Source organism: Balaenoptera physalus (genome assembly GCF_965194825.1).
Source record: "Balaenoptera physalus genome assembly, chromosome: 3".
Classification (NCBI taxonomy): domain Eukaryota; kingdom Metazoa; phylum Chordata; class Mammalia; order Artiodactyla; family Balaenopteridae; genus Balaenoptera; species Balaenoptera physalus.
In genome coordinates, this window is record NC_138890.1 from 109,118,995 (window position 1) to 109,139,481 (window position 20,487).

Here is a 20,487-nt window from a genome sequence, read left to right on the forward strand (position 1 = left end):
AAACCTTTTCTGAAATATGTACAAAGGGGTTCTATGCAGATCTTATATTCCAAGGAGAAGACTACTGGGGAAATAGACTAGAAGATGAGTCAATCAATTTCATTAATCATCCTTGTAGTTCTTCTATATAATTTGTGAAGACAAGGGCAACAAACACTGTTACCCTCAGGTTTAAAACTCATTGTAGCTGAGGAAGGGGAAGGGAACAGATAAAATTATCCCTGGATGAGTGGTGGGAATAGGCACTAGGCCCACAACTACAGCCAGGGCATCTAAGCAGCTGGCTAGTTCCCCTTTTGTTCTCCCTCTCAATTTTCTGTTTCCATGTAAAAGGCAAATAAATGATTCCGCCCCCCCTCCCCCCAAAAAAGAAAACAGTGAATGCCACACCCTGACACACAGGGATATGGAGCTTGCCTATAAAGGAGGTTTAAACAACAAAGAATGTTCAATCCCCACATTCCCTCCCACCACCAAGTTACCAAGCATTGAATGAGAAGTAACAGGGGAAAACTGTTGGAGAGGAATAAGAGAAGAACACAAAAACTCTCTGAGGCACAGGAGAAAGGGAAAACTTAAAACTCAGAGCCAAACAGGCAGTGCTCCAGAAAACTAACCCAACCCTAAGCACAGGTTATCACTACAGAAATTTAAAGAGTATGGTGTCCTGAGAATAATCATAACAGCAATAAATCTCAAACCCAGCTGATCTCCCCAACCAGTAAGACAATGATTGCCAGACTGAATGAAAATACAAGAGCCAAAAATATGCTGTCTATAAGAATCCCACTTCAAATATAAATACATAGATTAAAAGAAAAGGAAAGGAGAAAGATGTACCAAGCAAACACTAACCAAAATAAAGATAATACTTTATTATAAAGCAACATCTTTAAAGATGATTACTATACTAATATCAGACAAAGTAGCTTTCAGTTCAAAGAAAATTACACACACAAAGAAAATCACAGGCAAAGGAGGACATAATATAATGATGAAGTGGTCAATTCTCCAAGAAATATAGTAATCTTAAATCTGAATGTACCTAAATAGGAAGCTTCAAAAAAAAGGTAAAAGTGAAAAAAGAAACAGAAAAATTTCAATAATAGTTAAAGAGTTCAATACTCCTTTCTAATTAATTGATAAGACAATTGCAGAGAAACTTCACTCGACAAAATCACAACAAGCTTTCTTTTCAAGTATATACGGAACATTCATCAATACCAACCTTATTCTGCATCATAAAACAGCTCAACAAATTGATAAAGATTGGAAATCACATGAAGTATGTACTTGGAACACAAGAAAATTAAAAGTCAATAAAGCTAAAATATATGGAAAATCCACAACATTTTGAAATTAACTCACTTCTAAATAACTTATGGTCAAAATACTCAACAGAAAAAATATTTTGAACTGAATGAAAAGTGTAACATACCAAAAAATTTGAGATGCATTAACAGCAGTACATAGAGTAAAACTTATAGCATTAAATGCTTGTATCAGACAAGAAGAAACACCACAAATGAGTGATCTAAATTTCAACCTTAAGAAACTTAAGAGGAGTAAACTAAACCAAACTGAGACATAAGGAAGGAGGGAATAGAGAAGACAATAATGTTAATAAATACAGTAAAATAATAGAAAAAATCCAACAGTTTCAAAACTAGCTTTTGAATGTTTTAATAAAATTCGTAAATGTTTACACACTCTGACAAAAAACAAAACACAGAGAAGACACAAATTGTGTGGAAACTTTGCCTCCTTCACAGCTCCCTCCCTGAGGTGCTGGTCCCATCCCTATTCTTTTGTCTCTGTTTTTTCTTTTTTCTTTTGCCCTACCCAGGAAATTGGGGAGTTTCTTAACTTTCGGGAATTCTAACGTCTTCTGCCAGCGTTCAGTAGGTGTTCTGTAGGAGTTGTTCCACATGTAGATGTATTTTTGATGTATTTGTGGGGAGGAAGGTGATCTCCATGTCTTACTCCTCTGCCATCTTGAAGGTCCCCCCAAGATAATCATTTTCTATTCACAGATGAAATAATTTTCTATGTGGAAAATCTGAAAATCTCAGATATTTTTCTAGAATTAATAGAGTTTATCAAGTCTTAGTAAATAAAGTCGACCTAAAAATATCAATTTTATTCCTACCTACTGGCAAGAAACAATTGGAATTTAAAAAAATAAATTTCATTTACTGTAGCACTAAATAAAATTGAAAGATTAGGTAAAAACTTAACAAAAATATGTTCAGGTTCTGTGTGTTGAAAACTATAAAGCACAAATGAAAGTAATTAAACAACAAATAACTGAAGAGATATACCATGTTCTTAGACAGGAAAACTCAATATTTTTAGGAAATAAATTATCCACAATTTGATCTGCAGATTCAGTACAACCCTAATTAAAATTCCAGCATGATTTTTGTAGATATCTTATGGGTGAGTGTAAAATTTATATGGAAAGACAAAGAAACTTGAATTGACAAAAATGACTTTAAAACTGAAGAACAAATTTGGAAGATTCACGCATTTCAATTTAAGTATTTACTTGAAAGCTACACTAATCAAGACAGTGTGGTATTGGAAAGAAGATATATCCACAGATTGATGGAACAGAATTAGACTAGAAAATAGATTTCCCCAAATTTATTCAATAGAAAATTTTTTAACAAAGTTAGAAAGCCATCCACTGGATGCCTCCTTCTCCCCTTTTTCCTCTTCCATTTTTCTTCTACCCCACCAACCTCCCCCCCCACGCCCCTCCCCCAACAAATTACATTATCTATACCTGAATCCCGGTTCGGCCGTTCAGGTGGTACAAGGGACGACTACCACCATCTGCAGGTTCATCTTAGACTCACCAGCTCCCAGACATTGCTGATGCCACATTTGATTATAGTCAGGTGCTCCAGGGAGAGGCTCCAGGCAACAACTGACAGGTTCTCGGGGAGCCCCATGGGCAGCAGCATCTCAGGGAGGTAGAGCCTGGAGCTCTGGACCTCCACCCACTTCTTTAGGCCTTGGTGGTAACTGAATGCCTCCTTGCTGGGCTCTGTGTAGGGGTTGTAGGCTGCCTTGAAGCAAATGATACCAGCTTGGTGAAGAACTCCTTTATGATGTCCACAAGATGGCCTGGGATGAGGTGGTGGTTAGCCACAACGCCCTCCATCTGGTGGAAGTCGGCCAGGTGCGAGTCCTCCAGGTCTCGTTCCAGAACACACGGTTGGTGGTTAGGTTCTTGGCGGGGCACAATGGACTCGCTCAGGGTGGAAGCAGCGGAGTGCACTGAGCTGACGGACGTGGTGCGTGTGTTCGCGCAGCAGGCTTTTCCCGCCTCGTCCTGCTCCCTGAAGTCCCGGTTGCTCCCCCATGAGTGGCGGCCAACCTAGGACCGGGCCCGCTTAACCTGTTGGACGTAGTCCACTGGCAGCTGCAGGGCCTCTGCTGGATATCCCAGGAAGAAGGTGTCATGCTAGTCGTGTGCTGAGTGCCACTGGGGCTGTAAGAGGGCATCAAAAATAAAAACTCCAGAAGGATTGTTTGAGGAGATGGTCTGTTGGCAACCCTGTGAACCTCAACTCCAGAAAGATCATCCGGAGCTGGGTACAGACCTTGAGTAGGGTGTGCAGGTGTCCGCTGTTGTGGGGGATCCTGGGGGCTGAGAAGTTGTAGGGCTTAAAGGGCGGTCCCACTCAGAACTGCTGGAAATCATCTCTGGGGCCAGTTCCACCTCCTGCTTGGAGATGCTGGCGCTGAAGACGCTGCCTTTTCTTACCCAGCAGGTTACTTCAGGGTTACTTCAGTCAGCAGCTTCCTGTTCCTGAGCTCGCTTCTCTCCTCCTTGTCTGCCCTCCCGGGACCAGGTGGAGCCGCCACTGCACCTCATCCTCTACGCTGTCCACCACTCTGAACAACCGGGGCTTATTGGGCGTGCCTTTGTCCAGTCGGAGCCGCTTGTTGGACAAGGCCTTGCTGAAGCCTGTTTTGTCGCTGGGCAGTCACAGGAGTTGCCTCTGGCAAGGCCTTGGGGCAGAAGGGGCAAGACATGTTAAGAAACACCCAGGGCTCCTGGTTGCCCTCTCCGGCGTCATCCTCGCCCTTGGCTGTAGGCTCCCACCATCCGATTGGAATATTTTAAGAAATATTATGTATTGTGCTGTTGCCAGTGAAGATGGCAGACATTTTTAGGCCCCTGGGGCAGAATGTCACAGACAGCTGTTTTCACAATGTTGGCCATCCACTGGACAGAATAGCTGCTCTTGTTTTGGACGTTAAGCATCTGTTCGTCCACCTCCTTCATGGACGTGCAGCTTCTGAGCATGATGGCCACAGTCAGATAGCAGCCATGGCAGAGGCCACAGGCGGCCATCATATTCTTGGTGTCTGACATCTGCTGGGTAAGCTCCGGCATTGTCAGGGCCCAGTACTGTTGGCTTCCCTGGCTGCTTAACATAGCAAAGCCGGCATGAAAAAGTGCAGGTGGGGGAAGGGGACCTTGACCATGCCAGCTTGTGCAGGTCAGCATTGAGCTGGGAGGGGAAGGACAGGCAGGTAATGACCCCACTCGTGGTGGCCAACTCCAGGTGGTCGAGGTCATTGTAGGTGGGCGTGGCCAGCTTTATGGTTCTGAAGCAGACGTAATGGAGAGCATCATTCTCAATGCAGTAGGTCTCATCTGTGTTTTCTACCAGCTGGTGGACCAAGTACGTGGTATTGTAGGGCTCCACCATCCTATCCGACACCTCAGGCAAGGGCGCCACACTGAAAATGTTCATGTTCCTATCTAGATATGCCTCTTGGATCTTGCTGATGAGGAAAGTACCCATCCCAGACCCAGTCCCTCCACCCAGGGAGTGGGTCATCTGGAAGCCATGCAGGCAGTCACAGCTCTCAGCCTCCTTCTTCAGGACATTTTAATAATGAAAAATTACTTGTAGTTCTAAGTGAAAAATATAAAACTCTAAAACATCTACAAAATGTTCTTTTTAGAAGAAATTATAGGAGAAAATTTACCTGACTGTGGTTTAGGCAAAGAGATATTAGATACAACACTAAAAGCATGATCTATTTTGGAAAAGAAAAGATAAATTGAACTTTTTATAAATATAAATTGAAATTTTTAAAATAAAAATTACTGTTCTTCAAATGATACTACTAAGTAAATGGAAAGACAAGAGACACGCTCAAAGAAAATATTTACAAATCAAATTTCCATTTCAGGACTTGTTTCCAGAATATAAAAATAAATCTAAATCTCAAAACTCAGCAATAAAAATCAATAAACAATATGTGGGAAAGATCTGAAGATAGGTGTCACCAAAGAAGATGGAGATATGGCAAATAAGCATATGAAAAGATGCTCAACATTATTAATCATTAGGGAGTTGCAACTTAAAACTTCAGTGAGGTAACTATACACCTATCAAAATGCCAAAACAAGCAAACAAAGTAACAATAACAACACTGGCAATACCAAGTGGTGCCAACAATGCAATCCCCTAGAAGTCTCATACATTTCTATTAGAAATGCAAAACTCTACAGCCACATTGGAAAACATTTTGGCAGTATTTTATAAAGTTGAATGTGCTTCTATTTACCATATGACCCAGCAGTATTACTCCAAGGCAAATGAAAACGTATGTCCGCACACACACACACACACACACACACACATGCACACTAAATATTTATAACAGCTTTATTCACAGTCACCAAATATTGGAAACAAAACAAATGTTTCTCAACCAGTGAATGGATAAACAAACTTTTGTATATTCTAACAAATAGATGACTCCCAAATCTTCAATGTAACTGGCTAAGTGAATGAAGTTAGACACCAAATATTATATATTGTATGATTCCATTAATATTTGCTATTTTGGAAAAGGCAATACCATAAGGATAGAAAATTAGATCAGTTGGTGCCACACATTGGGTTTTGAGAGGGAGAGGATGAATATAAAGAGACTGTATTTGGGATGGAACTGTTCTTTGTGAAACTGTAGTGGTGAATATACAGTTCTATAAATTTGTCAAAACCTGTGGAACCACACATCACAGAGTGATTTTTATATACAATTTTAAATTTAAAAAATCAGGATTGTGAGATAGTTGGAGTGTGACAAAATAAGTGAACTCCAATTGAGTCAAATAACCATACTGAAGGGGATGGGAAAAAAAAAGAATCTCGTTTTAAATAATTTTGGAAAGTAGTGTTTTGACCAGATATTGTAAGAGTAAATGTATAAAGAAATGTATCCAAACACTCTAGTTATTAAATGTGTTTCTCCCTTGGATATGGCTTAACAAATCTAAAACTATTGTTATAAGAGGGTTGAACAAATAAGTAAATTTTTTGTACATGATGAGAGCCAGGTTTCTGACTTTTGGTGGGGGGGAGTTATAAATAACTAAATGGGGAAAATTAGAATAAACCCTGCAGTGCTGGATCGGAGTAAGTATCAGTACAGACATATAGATGATAAGTGACAGATTACACACATACATGCATACATAATTATTGATGTGTACTTATGCAGGAATTGGTAAATATATATTCCTAGATCTTTTCACTAAGAAGAAATAGAAGGAATAACAATAAGTACACCTAATGTCCAGATCTTGGTTTCTAAATATAATTTTCCAATAAAAAGATTCAAGGGTCCTTGGTGAAACTATTGATTTCAGGGCTGTGGGAAGAAAAATACAAGATGAGCCTAGACCATCTAGCAGTATCAGAAACGAATACATTTAATGAAAAATAGACGGAGGCATGTTAAAAGGACACAGGAGTCAACCTGAAAGAGCTCTCAAAGGACAAAGCTGCTGGAACAACTTGAGCGACAAAATATGGAATGACAGAATAGGATTATAACCCCCAAATAAAATAAATATGCATGAGTCCATATGTATAAATAAATAACTGAACAAATAAATGGGGAGAAAGCACATCTCTTCCTTATAGAAGAATAGATGTAGGAGGAGTGAGGGATAGAGAAAATCATCATTAGAACACTACAGTAATAACTGCTACAGGCAAGATCCTCAGTGGGTGATAAAATTAGTGAACATTTAAGCAGAAGTTGTTATATTCGTATTGTCAAAATATTTCCCCCCAATTATTTAGTAATTAAAAAAGGAATAATAGTGACTTTATAATTTAGAATCCTCAAAGATACATACTTCACCAAGGTAAAGTAGTATCAGTAATATTTGTCAACATAATGTATACCTTAATATGGTGCACTGAGAGCCATCATTTCTGTGGTACCCTTCCCCAAAATGTATTACAGCATACAAAGAAGAGCAACAACAAAAATAGGCAAAGCCAGACTTCTCTTTGAAATTATTCCATGGTATGCAACAAAGGAGAAATTTCCCCAGAATTTTGATGGAAATTAATTTTGAACTCAGAATTATATAACTAGCAAAAATTAAGATGGAAAGGACAAAAAAGACATGCAGGGTCTTGGAGAGTTCTGTGATGAGAAAATACTAGACAAACTAAAATTGAGGGACATTACAAAAATAAACTGGTCATTGCTTTTCAGAATGTTCAAGGTCTTGAACTATATGAAAAGACCAGGGAACTTTCACAGATAAGTGATATAACAACTAAATACAAGGTGAGAACCTGGATTGTATCCTGGAACAGAAAAAGTCTATTAGTTGGGGGGAAAAAAAGGTAAACTGTGCACAAATTCCACTGTTTAATAGTACTGAACCAAAGTTAGTTTCTTAGTTTCAAAAACAGTACTGAATCAAAGTTAGTTTCTTAGTTTCATTAATAGTACTGTACCAAAGTTACTTTCTTAGTTTTGGTAATTGTCCTATATTATGTAAGATAAATATTCACAAAGGAAAACTTAGAGGATACAATGGAACTGTCTAGTATTTTTGCAACTCTGTAAGTCTAAAATCATAAGATTGATCTTTTTTAAGTTTTAAAGTTTTGTAGGATAACATTGAGAAAATTTTCCTAAACCAAGAGCAAAAGTCAATGATGTGAAAAATATCACAGAAAATTCATGAATATAAAATAGCAATCCAAGTAGGTCCAACAATCAGAAAGAAAATCATAAAGGAAATATTAGAAACAAATAATCAGAATTTAGAAACAATATGCGCCATCTGATTAAATGTATCCACTAAATGTCTCACAAATAAATGTTAAAATCCTTTTTCCTAAAGGCACAACAGATTTTCAAATCCCATGGACAAAGAGAAGTTTGCATAAGTTTTGAGAAATAATAGCACACAAAGAAGAGCAACAATAAAAATAGGCAATGCCAGACTTCTCTTTGAAGTTATTCCATGGTATGCAACAAAGGAGAAATTTCCCCATAATTCTGATGGAAATTAATTTTGAACTTAGAATTATATAACTAGCAAAAATTAAGACGAAGAGGACAAAGAAGATATTTGTAGACATGCAGGGTCTTGGAGTGTCTGTTATCATATTTGTCATTTCCAGAAAAAGATATCCCTTGAACATACGCTAAAGTAAAATGTAAAAGGAGTCAAGAAAACGAAAAATGAAGAACAGCAATTCCCACTGAAAAACATTCCAGGAACAAATGGGCAAGCCCTTTAGAAAGCAGTCAGTGTTATGTAGAACAGTATCAAAGTAGTATGATAAAGAATCTGGAAAATGTCATGGGTGCTATGAGGATATTTTATGATTCTTTTGCCAACTCTAAAAAATCACAAGTAATTAGACCCCAAGAAAAACAAAAGCTGCACAAAATTATAATCCAAATTGAAGCAAAAAGAAAATGCAACTTGAGTTTTAGTATAAGAAAATTTAATACATTTATTTATTTATTTATTATTAATATAAATAAAGAGGGAGAGGAAACTTTGGGAGGTGACGGGTATGTTTATGGCATTGATTGTGGTGATGACTTGACAAGTATATACTTACCTGCAAACTCATCAAGATGTATACATTACATATGTACAACTTTTTCGTGTCAGTCGTACCTCAATAAACTGGTTAAAAAACATGATAAATTTAACTTAAAGATAAATTGCTCCTTTTAAAAAATTTTTGCAGTTTTTGTACCATTTTGCTTATGTTTCTCTATACTTGTTCTTTCTTCTCTATGGGCTTTGTAACAAACAATATTTACATGAAAATGTAAATACTCTTTATTTGTTTCAATGTTAGAATCAAACTGTAACAAAACATGGGTATTTTAATTTTTATAAGAGGACAAACTGTAAATTTGATAAGCCATATCAATGGAATTTTAATGGTCTGAGTATCTTAAGCTGGAACGTAGAGTTAGGGAGAATTTGAGTAGGTAAATATAAGGACACTAGCGTTTTTAAAAATCTTACATGGGGGTGTCTGTCTTCATTTAGAGAGATAAGAAACAGATTTACATATATTATTTAAAATTAAATTATAAATATATGAAAAATTAAAAATAATTTAGTAACAATAGGATAGAAAAGGTAAAAAAAAATGCCCTAAGGCAAAATCCATCATATTTCAGTAGAGGAAATACATACAAATAGTTTAAAATTGATAAATCAAGAAAGAAAAATAAAATGATATCCTTTAGAATTTCATTGAAAATTACCAGACCTAAAATGGAAACTTCTAAATGCTGTTAAATCAAGGAGTGTTACAAGAAGTGGGTCAGAGTAATTTTAATTTTCAGTTAATACTCTAATGTAATGGTTTGAATTTTCTTTTTTCTTTTTTACCATACGTATGAATTATTTTGTTAATAATATTTTACTATATCATTTTATAAAATAAATTCAAATTTTCTTATGATGAGTTTTCACTGGAAAAATATAATTTCTATTAAGTCTGCTATTTATTTTAAACTTGCTTAACCTATGGTTTTCTTTTGAAAAAAGCACAATTGAGAGGAATTACTGTAGAACATATGAAAATAGTGGTATAAAATAAAAGAAAATATATATAGAAAGACTAAATGGGACTTAACCATACAATTTTACATATATTCTGTGGCAAAAATCTTATAGTCTTCAGCGTGAGTTATTCTACAGCATTAAAAATATTTCCTCAAAATTTTGCTATTAACTTAGTTTTTGTAACAAAAATAATTTAATTTATAATGCTAAGAGACAGTGATGTGAATTCTGATATTTCAGTAACATAAATGAAATGTAACACATCAGATTTGGTGATCTTTTAATTAATTACTTAAAATTGAATATCTTTTCCAACTGCATAAACTAAATAACTAAAATTCAGCACAAAGTAAAGAAAATCTATTGAGAAAAAATAAATCAGTTAAAAATGTAACGGGTTTCTTTATCGTACTTGTAAAACTCAATAAAACAAAGATTTCTGATCTAATTTTTATAAACTTGCGTAGACATATAAACATATGATTTTACAAACTGTTTGTGCCATTGGTAAATGTATTTCATTTTCATCTCTTCTCAGTTCTCTGCATGAGACCTAAAGAGTGGACTAAGGCCAAGCAAATCATACTGAACAGAACAAGGGCAAGACACAAGCAAACGTTTAATGAGGGTATTTTGTTTCCAAATAATCCATAGTGAGTAGTCCTATGAAAGTAGATGGCAAAATGTACTCACAAAGAACTGGGGATTTTTTGAGTAAAGTATGTTACAAAGAGTCAAATTGTTATTCATCCTATAAATGAAAGAGATTAGTTCACATCTCTGATGAGTAATATAGAATACTATATAAAATTAGATTAACTTTTTTGTTTATTCAGTTAATGCTATTCAAAGCCTACTAGATGAGTAGATTCATTTCTGAATGCTGAGTATATTATTAGTGAACAAACTCTGACAAGAGTCTATAATCTGGTATGAGTAACACAAAATAAACAGTTAAACAGATAAATCATTTAATTAGAGGTGAAGAGACAAAGGCATGATGCTATATTTCCTAAATATTATGAAGAAACAGTAGTATGAATAAATAGTGAATAATAAGGGCAACTGTCTATACTGGTGGTCAGGTAAGGCTTTTCTGAGGAGACGATATTTAATTTGAGGCATGAAAAATGGAGGCAAGCTAGTTATGTAAGAAATGAGAGGACTGAGGTAAGTAGGAAATGAATTTTAGAAGGAGGGACATCATATGCAAAAACTCAGCAGTGGGAGAAATACACTGACCTTTTTTGGTGTAGTAAAGAAAGCAAAAGAAATTGAGAGCGAGAAAATAACAGTTCGGTACATTTAAACAACATATGTGAACAGTATAGAGTGTGTGTGTGCACGTCTGTGTATGTGTCTGCATTGTAAATACTGAGAGCAGTTATAATTAGTGTTTTTATTAAGATTTTCTCAACTTTGAAATTCCTAGTTTATTTATTCTGACTTTGGATATACCCCATCACACCACCATTTCTCTTTCTTATCCTCTCTTAATCATGGAATATATCTGATTCTTGTAACTGCCATTTATTTTATTACAATGGAAATAAAAGGAAGATTTTGTTTTAATCAGACATTTTAAAGTTTGCTCTACATATCATTGTCAGGACATAGTTGCATTTACAGAGCAATTACTTGGTGCTTAGTACTTTGCGAAATGCCATTGATATAAGTGTAGTGCAGAAATATCTTTAAGAGCTAGAGTGAATGTGAGAGCCAAATAACAAAAACGGTGGATTGACTACTGCTTTAGTTGTTATTATTGTGAAATTTGATAGAGGTCAGTCATTCATCATGCTATCAGGAGATATTCCTTGTGCTTTGTTCAAAGGAGCTAGAGAATAAGAATGGAATATAAGAGGTAAAAATCAGTGAACACTTCTATGTCAAGCAATATGGCAGATTAGGTGTTTTGAAAATTTTACCATTGAAAACAGAGATAAAGGATGAATAAATAAAATTTTGTTTAACTTCTTAAGAAATTAAGCAAGAAACAGAGAGACCAAAATCTAAGCTGAGTCTGCAAACCCATGTGATAAGCTGTCCTTTAAAGCTCCGTATACCTTGGGAGGGATTTGCTGGTGTCAATAACCACAAGCCACTTGAAGAGCCAATGGACAAGGCTTAAGCTTATAAGAGGTCTCCAGATGGAACTGAGAACTTTAAAAGAAATGAGAGGGATCAAAGATTATACCCTTAGTAGATGGGAAAGTTATTTGGGAGAAGCCTGGGCAGTGGATAGAAGATGGAAAAACCACTAAAATGATGTCTGGTTTTGTAAAGAACTGTGGTCTTTCTGAATCTTAGAGCCTGGGAACTTTTTGAGTAGTGAAGATCATAGTTTTTCCTGCTTAAGTAAAGGGAGATTGTTTTTTTTGAATTCATATTGTCCTACCTTTTATGACTAGGGGTCATTGCTATATAGAAAAATAAATTAATTGAACGCCAAAATGGAAAATGGTAGTATTTATCTCTGGCTATGGTAATTTTAGTGATTTGGCCTAGCTAAGAAGCACTAGTATCCTTTGCTGCCTTAACTGTTTATTTGCTGATATGAAGGAAGTTCATGCTCACTCAAAATGTCTCAAAGAGTAAAAATTTAATTTTACATAGTCTTGCAAAGCAAAATTTGGTGCTGGTACCGGAAAAAAAGATAGACTGAAAGCATGGAAATGAAATGACAAATTTGCATAATGTCCATAAAATAAGATCACTTATTTCACAGACATGGATTTTTGCAATACATATTTAGGCATTATTGACAGCATTCCCTGGGAACATGAACTATCACAAACATCTAGACATGTATACATATGGGTCTAGAAGTATATGCAAGCAAAGAAAGTAATTAAAATATTTTTAAATCATATATTTCAGAAAGAAATGTTTTTTATTAAATAAAATATATAATCTAACTTTGTTATCTTTTTCCATTTTGGTTTATCCTCATAACTCTTGAATAAGCTCCTAATAAAACAAATATGCTTATAGAGAAATAATCAAGAAATATATTTTTGATTAATAACTTCCATTTTTCATGTTTCACTGTGTTAAAAATCAAAATTCAACTGAGTAAATTTTAAAGATTTTATTGGCTCTATTCAATGATTCATGAATTGGACATCATCCAGTCTATCAGGTAGAAAGTAGTTCTGAGGAGCTGTACAAAATTAGAGACTTTTACAGGCAGAAAGGAGCAGAAACAAGGAAGTTATACTGACAAGAAAGTGGGCTTGTTATTGCATGGTAACTTTCCTTTAGGGGAAGACAGAGGGCTATCAGACAGAATACCTAACTGGTGCTGATCGGGTGATTCCTGATTGACTGGTTTAAGATTCCGTTTTGGGGAGAGCTGAAACTCTAAGTCAAGTCTCAGTTTGGTGACTGAAGTTTTGCATAAGTGACTCCGTTTGGGGCCTTTTGTCTTGTTTTTAACAATTGTTTTACCATGAAAGATACTTTATTGAATTATTACATTGTATTGATACCCCAAAACAGCAATATACCCTACAAATGAAATGAATTTGAAAGACCAAAGTTGAAAAGTGAGATGAGACGTCTGTGAATTATCACATGATCTATGTTTTGTTATTACTGTTTTGAAAGCCATTGGGTAATACCTGTGTTAAGTAATCTACATTTGATATTGGTTACAATTTTGTATAGAGTCCACTTCCTCTCACGAATTGTAATGTGTGCTTTTCAGAAGGTCGAATATTATCCATTCTAGATTATACAGTTTTGAATGCAGCCTAAGAGGAGAATGTGGAGGATCAAATTTTCCTTTTGATCCTCTAGGATCCGAAGTGCAGACAAAATTATGCTTTGTGTGAAAAATCAAAAAGTAATTTCTCTCTGAAATCTGTCATTGTTCTCTGTCATCTGAACAATTACTAGTTTAACAGCTGGGAAAGTATTGACATGATAGAAGCTGAGAACAAGAATTATCTTAAACTCTATATTTTATAATTCATTCATTCTTCAATTAGAGAAATAGAGCCAAAGAACTGAAGAGTTCTCTCAATGCTATAAATTGGTTACTTAAGGCAGCTGGGACAAGATTCTATCCAGGGACTTTGCTACCTTGATATAATTCTTTCCGGACTCCAATCCTTGCACAGAACAAAGTTTGGTCATTTCTGACAGGTCATCAAGACTTGCCATGTTGAAATTTGTGTGTATCAGCAAAGTAATTTTTTCATAAAATGGTTCCAAGAAACTTTAATAACCTAGCATAAAATAGTTTAATGACAACTATAGCTAATATCCTTTTCCATTACTTAAATGATATTTAGCCCTGTGGAAAAATGTTTTCAGGCTAGATAATGATTTACTGCAGGGTGACCGAGAAATCTAAACCTGCCCCAGTCATCAATTCTGACTTCTAAAGCACTTATGTATGTCACAAGGAGCCTTGATTTATACTGGCCTCAAAAAGAAACCTTGTTAATAAGGAACCAGCTAGCCCTCTAGAAAGCATATTTACTCAAGGGCACTTCACATCCTTGTGTATGTGTGGAAAATAGATTGTAACACTACACTTAAATATCTGTTGGTTACTACAGAGTAAGCAGAGCAAGGACAGATTAGAAACTTGCTATGAAACACATTGAGACACTATGGTACATAGTATAAAATATACTGGGAAATTATAATGCAGATGAAACCATTTAGCCTATTGCAGTTGGATTCAGAGTGAAGTATTTTTAGGAAAAAAAAAAAACACCTGTTAGCATGTAATGTAGAAGCAGCGATTCAGAGTATAAAAGGTTTTTGTGATGAAGTTATCAACATATAATGGAAGAATATCCTTAAAGCTCAGTAAAATGTGAGTACAGTGCACAGGTGGAGGTGTTACCGTCAAAGGAATGGTGGCTCAAATCTTCCACTGAGTTTAGAAAAACAGTTATTATAATAACATTCACATAAAGATCTGTTTTGATAAAGTCACTGGCAGCCCAGGAATTTATCATATAAGATCTTACGGAAAAACCCAGATGAACTTTTTGGCCAGCACAATGCATGCTGACCTTGAATTTGTTACTGAAATAAAAGGAAGTAGACCCAGTGTTGTATTGAATAGAAAGGGTCTGTGGTCAGTGATGCCCCTTGAAAGCCATGATAATTTTGTAAAAATTGTATAAAAAATTACATTACACAAAGTAAAGAAGTGCTAGAGATATGTTAAAGAAAATTTGATAGCAATTGCTGACTAATGTACTATTAGAGAATGGAGAAACTCTTTAAAGCTCCCAGATATTTTTACTCATCAAGAAGTTGTTCTTTACTACTATGAGGCTATCAACATTTTTGTCCTTTTTTTCCCCCAACGAATCAATCCATTCCTGATTTTAAGTCCTTCCCAGTACATCTATGATCACTCTTATCATTAATCAAGCCTATCTCCATACTCTATGCTTGCAATATTCCCAACTTCAAACCACCCGCCTAGATAAATTTAACTTCCTGCTTTCTCTGCCTCAACACTAAACCCCTGAACACTGCTGAAGGAAAACAACAATTGTTCAAATAAGCACCAGTACTTATTTGCAGTTTCAGTGGTCATTCACTACTACCTCCCAATCATTCCTAGGAGTCTTCATCAGCAACCATTCTCATCCAGCCAATTTTTCATGCTCCCATCAAGCTCACTTTCGGTAGGTCTCTTTTGTTTCTTCACACACACACAAACACACAAACACTAACAAACTGAGACCATCATTCAGGAATTCCCTCCATTTTTCTGATCAAACCAAATTTTCTGCACTTAAACTCCGGCCTTTCTTTTTTTTGCTAGTGTAATTGTTTAAAACAGATAGCCACAACTGTGTAGGCCTTATGACTTTCCTCTTTCCATGGCTTGGGGCTGTCAGTAATCACTATGATTTCTACTAACCTTCACAATATGATTTTGCTCTCTGTCTCCTTAAATATGTATGTTATGCATACTATTGCATGTAGATAATTTGCTTTCAATTATTCCTTAAGTTTGCTAGCTCAATTTTTATCTTTACGTATCAGAGAGGGTTTTTTTTGTTTGTTTTGTTTTTAATTAGACATCTTTCTTCTGGTCTCTGATTCTGTATTTCTGTAACATCCAGTGTTACATAACAAGCTCCCTTTTAGACACTGATTTTATTTTCTGTATTCTATACTTGTCTGAACTCAGAAACCATACCTCAGTTACTTTTTATTCTCAAAGTCTGGTATATTTATGGTATGTTATTTGCACCCAGTAAGGTATAGTAAAATGAATGAATGACAGAAAAGATTTCGGGAAGTAACGGAAGGGTAGCATTATTGAAAAGACAGAGAAAGAGAAAAAAAATGTTTTGAAAGCAAGAAAAATGTAACTGTATCAGAACAGCCTCCGTATACCCTTAATTGCAAAAGTTACAAGCAGAAAACTTAAAGAATAAAAAAGAAATTTTATGGTTACCAATCCTACTGGGTATTTTTAATGCAAATTTCCACTTGAGTGACAAAGCAGTGTAAACTAGTGGTTTTTATAAAGCATAACATAATAGGTCTTTTTTTTTTATGTGATAAACTCCTTTGGATATTTAAGAGATTGTCATTTAGTGAAACAAAGGTCTAAAATTATTATTTTCCTTTACTCCTTTTATATTAATTTATACAGTTCTTATTAATCTATTTTGTTGTTGGAATTGCCTATTTCAAATGAGTAACGTCTGCTTTCTTATTTCATTAAAAAAGTATTATATCTGAAATTGCTCACATTCAAATTGCCTAATAAGAGAAAATTGAAAATGAAAGTAATTACTGTTAAATGTTTGAATCAATTCACCAAAGGCTAATTTGACTATTGTCTAGAGTTTAGCAATCCCTAGTGTATATTTTTCCAAAACTGAATATAACTGAAATTAATCCTTGTTCATACAGAATCTTAGATATAAGCTTATCCATATAGTATTTTTTTTGGATTATTTGTTTGATGCTATAAACTATAACTGAGTAGAAAACCATAGGAGGTTTTATTTGGAAGACATTTTTAAGATCATCCATTTATTCTGTCAGCATAAATTGAATATATAATGCATAAGAACAGTGTAAGTTCCAAAAGTAATTTAATTCAAACTACTTCCTATCTCACTCACTCATTCATGTATTCTTTTAATCAATATTTATCAAGTTCTTTCTTTGTTTCAGATATTACTTTAGAGATGAGAGATTCAAGAGTAAGAAAAAAGGAAACAAAAAACAAATAAACAAAACCCAAAGTGGTTTCTTTTTTAATGGAGCTGTGCAATTTAGTATCTGTATAGATTAATTTCCTTACATAATGTTAACAACATAAATTCTAGAAAAAGGTATCCATCTATGTGCAGATGACAGTGGAAAGTTCACTATTTAATTTTATTACTGTACAATTTTGATAAAAAGTTATAGAGCGCCATAACCTGATTCTCTACCGTTTTAGCAAGTGCCTTTATTTTCAATCTTTAGAAGACATAAAACATGAACACATTCTTATTATGCATGACTGTCCTTTAAGTATTTGAATACAAAACCAATATTCCTCCATTTATGTCTATAACCAGTGGTGGAGAATCAGATTTTGTGTCACTTTAACATTTTATTAAAATAGTACAATAATAAAATTAAATAGTGAGCTTTCTATCAGCACTACTGTAATTTAAATGTAAAGCTGAAATGTATTTCTCTATCATCCTATCATTCATCTTACATTGTATGCCAACCTGCCAAAAGTATTTTGAATCATGGCTGTATAAGTTATCAAATTAGTTATTCTTTTCTTCTGTATTCCTATAAACTTGAATAACTGCCTTTTTTATGTTTTAAGATATTACTCTAGAGGACAAAAGGCATAGTCCTACAGATTATTCCCCAGTTTTTTGGCTGATGGAGTCCTACACCTCCCTGAAGACCTTATTCAAATGCCATGATTTCAATATCTTTTTTTATTTTATAACTCCCTTCTATTTTGGGGGCATCTAAATATATATATATATATATATATATATATATATATATATATATACATATATTATATACTATATACATGTGTAAATAATACCTTTTATTTTATTTTTTCTTCAAAGCCTTATTTCATATGTAATGACAAAATCGTATTTGCCCTATCTTATGTCTAATTACAACAAATTGAAATATTGAAAAACTAAGTGACTGTAATTCTAATGCATTTCCACATTAACTTTTATGTTATCTATTACTTATCACTCTGTTTCTTCTCTTTGAAAGATTCAATTTCGGAAGTAAGTATACTTCATTTCATTACTATTGGTACCAGAGCCTAAGTTAAACCATAGAATTAGGCAGATTTCAAATTATAATCAGTGCTAACCCTTAAAATTCCCTGTCAGTAAGTGTATGTTATCTAATTCCATAGGTAATTTTCTGGCTTATAAATAGGTTCTTTTGCTTCTGCTGGGTGGAAAATAACATCAGGCTATAAATTTAAATGACTATTGTTTAAAAGGGGGGCTTTTTTCCATTAAAATTTATGTCATCCCGATTCCTGGTGCTTCTGCTGCTACTGAAAGAAGGAAGTGGTGTCCAATGTAATATTCATTGTCATATGAATGCTTATTCCCATGTCATTGACCCTGCCTGTTGTGCAGATGTTTGCTTTCAGGGATTGTGAGGCACATGTCCTTGCTTTGTGTCCAGACTGTGACTGGTTTTGAGATGAGATGAACACATATAAATATGGAGACATAAGATGAGTTTCATCTTTCTGTGTTGTATAGATGAATTTCTTTGTGTGGCAAACAGTTTACTGATCTTTCCCTTCATGTTCAATAAAGCAAGGTAGCACTTTTACATATATGAAAAGAGAACCTATCCATATTTTACTTTGCCTAAAGACTAGAAATATTCATATTCCCATTGTGTCATGGTATCCAGTATTTAGAGTATTGTTGTATTTGTGAGAATTGGCTTATATTTGTGTCAATGTCATGTCATTAAAATCTTTTGGCTCAAAATCTCAATGGGATGATAGTAGTAACTAGAACAGGGTTTGTAAGGGTTGTTATGTGGAAGTTGAGTGGCATGTTCAGATAGGAGAAAAATGTGACTGGAAAAATAATTCCTACTGATAACCTTAATCTGATTGCAATAGGTTGCTATATTTCTCTTTGGACATTTTTTTTTTCAATTTTCAATAGAAATATTTTATGAAGTATAAATGGACATTTTCTATGTGGAAGGTTTATAAATGAAACTAAAGATTCCCTAGATTGATAGGGCTACCCACATTAGTGACTAGAAAGGAAGTGAGTGGTTAAGTCTAGGGGGATGGGATGCAATACCATATAGATAATCAATAGAAAGAAGTGATGGACAATATTGTAGTACAAATGATTGTACTAGTGAGAAAAAATGTACTGATAGAATAGGAAGCAAAGGGAAGAGAGGTTTTTTCCCTGATTAAAAAAATGTAGATATAGTTTTTGGCTCTTCCATAAATCAGAGAGGAAGACTGACTTTATAAATTAGGGAAGGGAGATAAAGATCACTAAGATTTGCTAGCATACCCCAAGTAAAGATATGTACATTAACAATACATGATGAATATTATAAGATTTGGCATTAATATTTTACTCTCCATATAATTTGATTTTTGAAATAAGTGACAATTGAATTGTAAGCTAACTTAATTAATTGGCTATTAATATTTTCCTTAAAATGCCTTTTAACTATACTGACTATTGTTACAACCTCGTTTGTGCATTTAGTAATGAGCAAATTGGTTGTTGTTTCTGAATTAGAATTTTGAACAAAAAGTAATCATAATGCATACGACCATTCTTTCTACAAATTCTTCTTTTCCAACCCTACAATTTTTAAATCTCCTTACTCTGAGTCCATGCTAGTTCTCCCAGCCTGTGCGCAGAAGAATTCTGCCTATTGTGAAAGGATTTTCAAATCCTAACAAGGGTTATTCAGCTCAATGTCAGACATGTGAAGTTAAGTCCCCATCAAAAAGAAATAGCAAAAGAATACCACTCTCCTTGGATACTGGGCAAATGAGTTTGACAGTATATTCTAGTACAGCAATCACACAGAGTAGTGGAAAATAATCATATACTATTTCACCTAAGAATAAAGTTATTAGCACATTGTGGCTGCTTGGAAATTTATTTTTGTTCTCCTATATAAATGTTTTATACACTGCTTTACCATAACCTGTAAAATTGAAAATGATATTTAAAGTTACCAAAATATAAATTAAATAATTAGATTTTAATGACAATGATTTCCTTTTTATATTATTTGTATATAGTTTAATAGAGAGAGCAAAGTCAATTATGTGACAAATTTAATAAAATATTAAGCACTAATCAAAAAAATGGAAATAGAAAGTCAGCATAAATTCTGGAAAATTCAGTTTTCATCTTTACATTAAACATGCTCAAATACAAAATTTCCTTCCTACTGGTTTCCTTAATTATAGGTGCTTCAAAAAACCTAGTCTAACAAATATCATATGATATCACTTATATGTGGAATCTAAAATATGATAAAAAAGAACTTATTTACAAAAGAGAAACAGACTCACAGACATAGAAAACAAAACTGTGGTT

At 34.3% G+C, this 20,487-nt stretch overlaps 1 protein-coding gene across 1 annotated transcript; it reads right to left on the minus strand.

Annotated features, from left to right (window-relative positions):
* Positions 1-1,751: 1,751 nt before the first annotated feature.
* LOC309657010 (tubulin beta chain-like) lies at positions 1,752-14,059 on the minus strand (the record flags this gene model as incomplete). The annotated part of the gene is given in 5 exon segments (XM_082453989.1): positions 1,752-4,200; positions 4,202-4,461; positions 4,464-4,494; positions 4,500-4,901; positions 13,979-14,059. Coding segments are annotated over 5 exon segments (840 nt in total). The 3' UTR covers positions 1,752-4,134.
* Between the last annotated feature and the right edge of the window lie 6,428 nt (positions 14,060-20,487).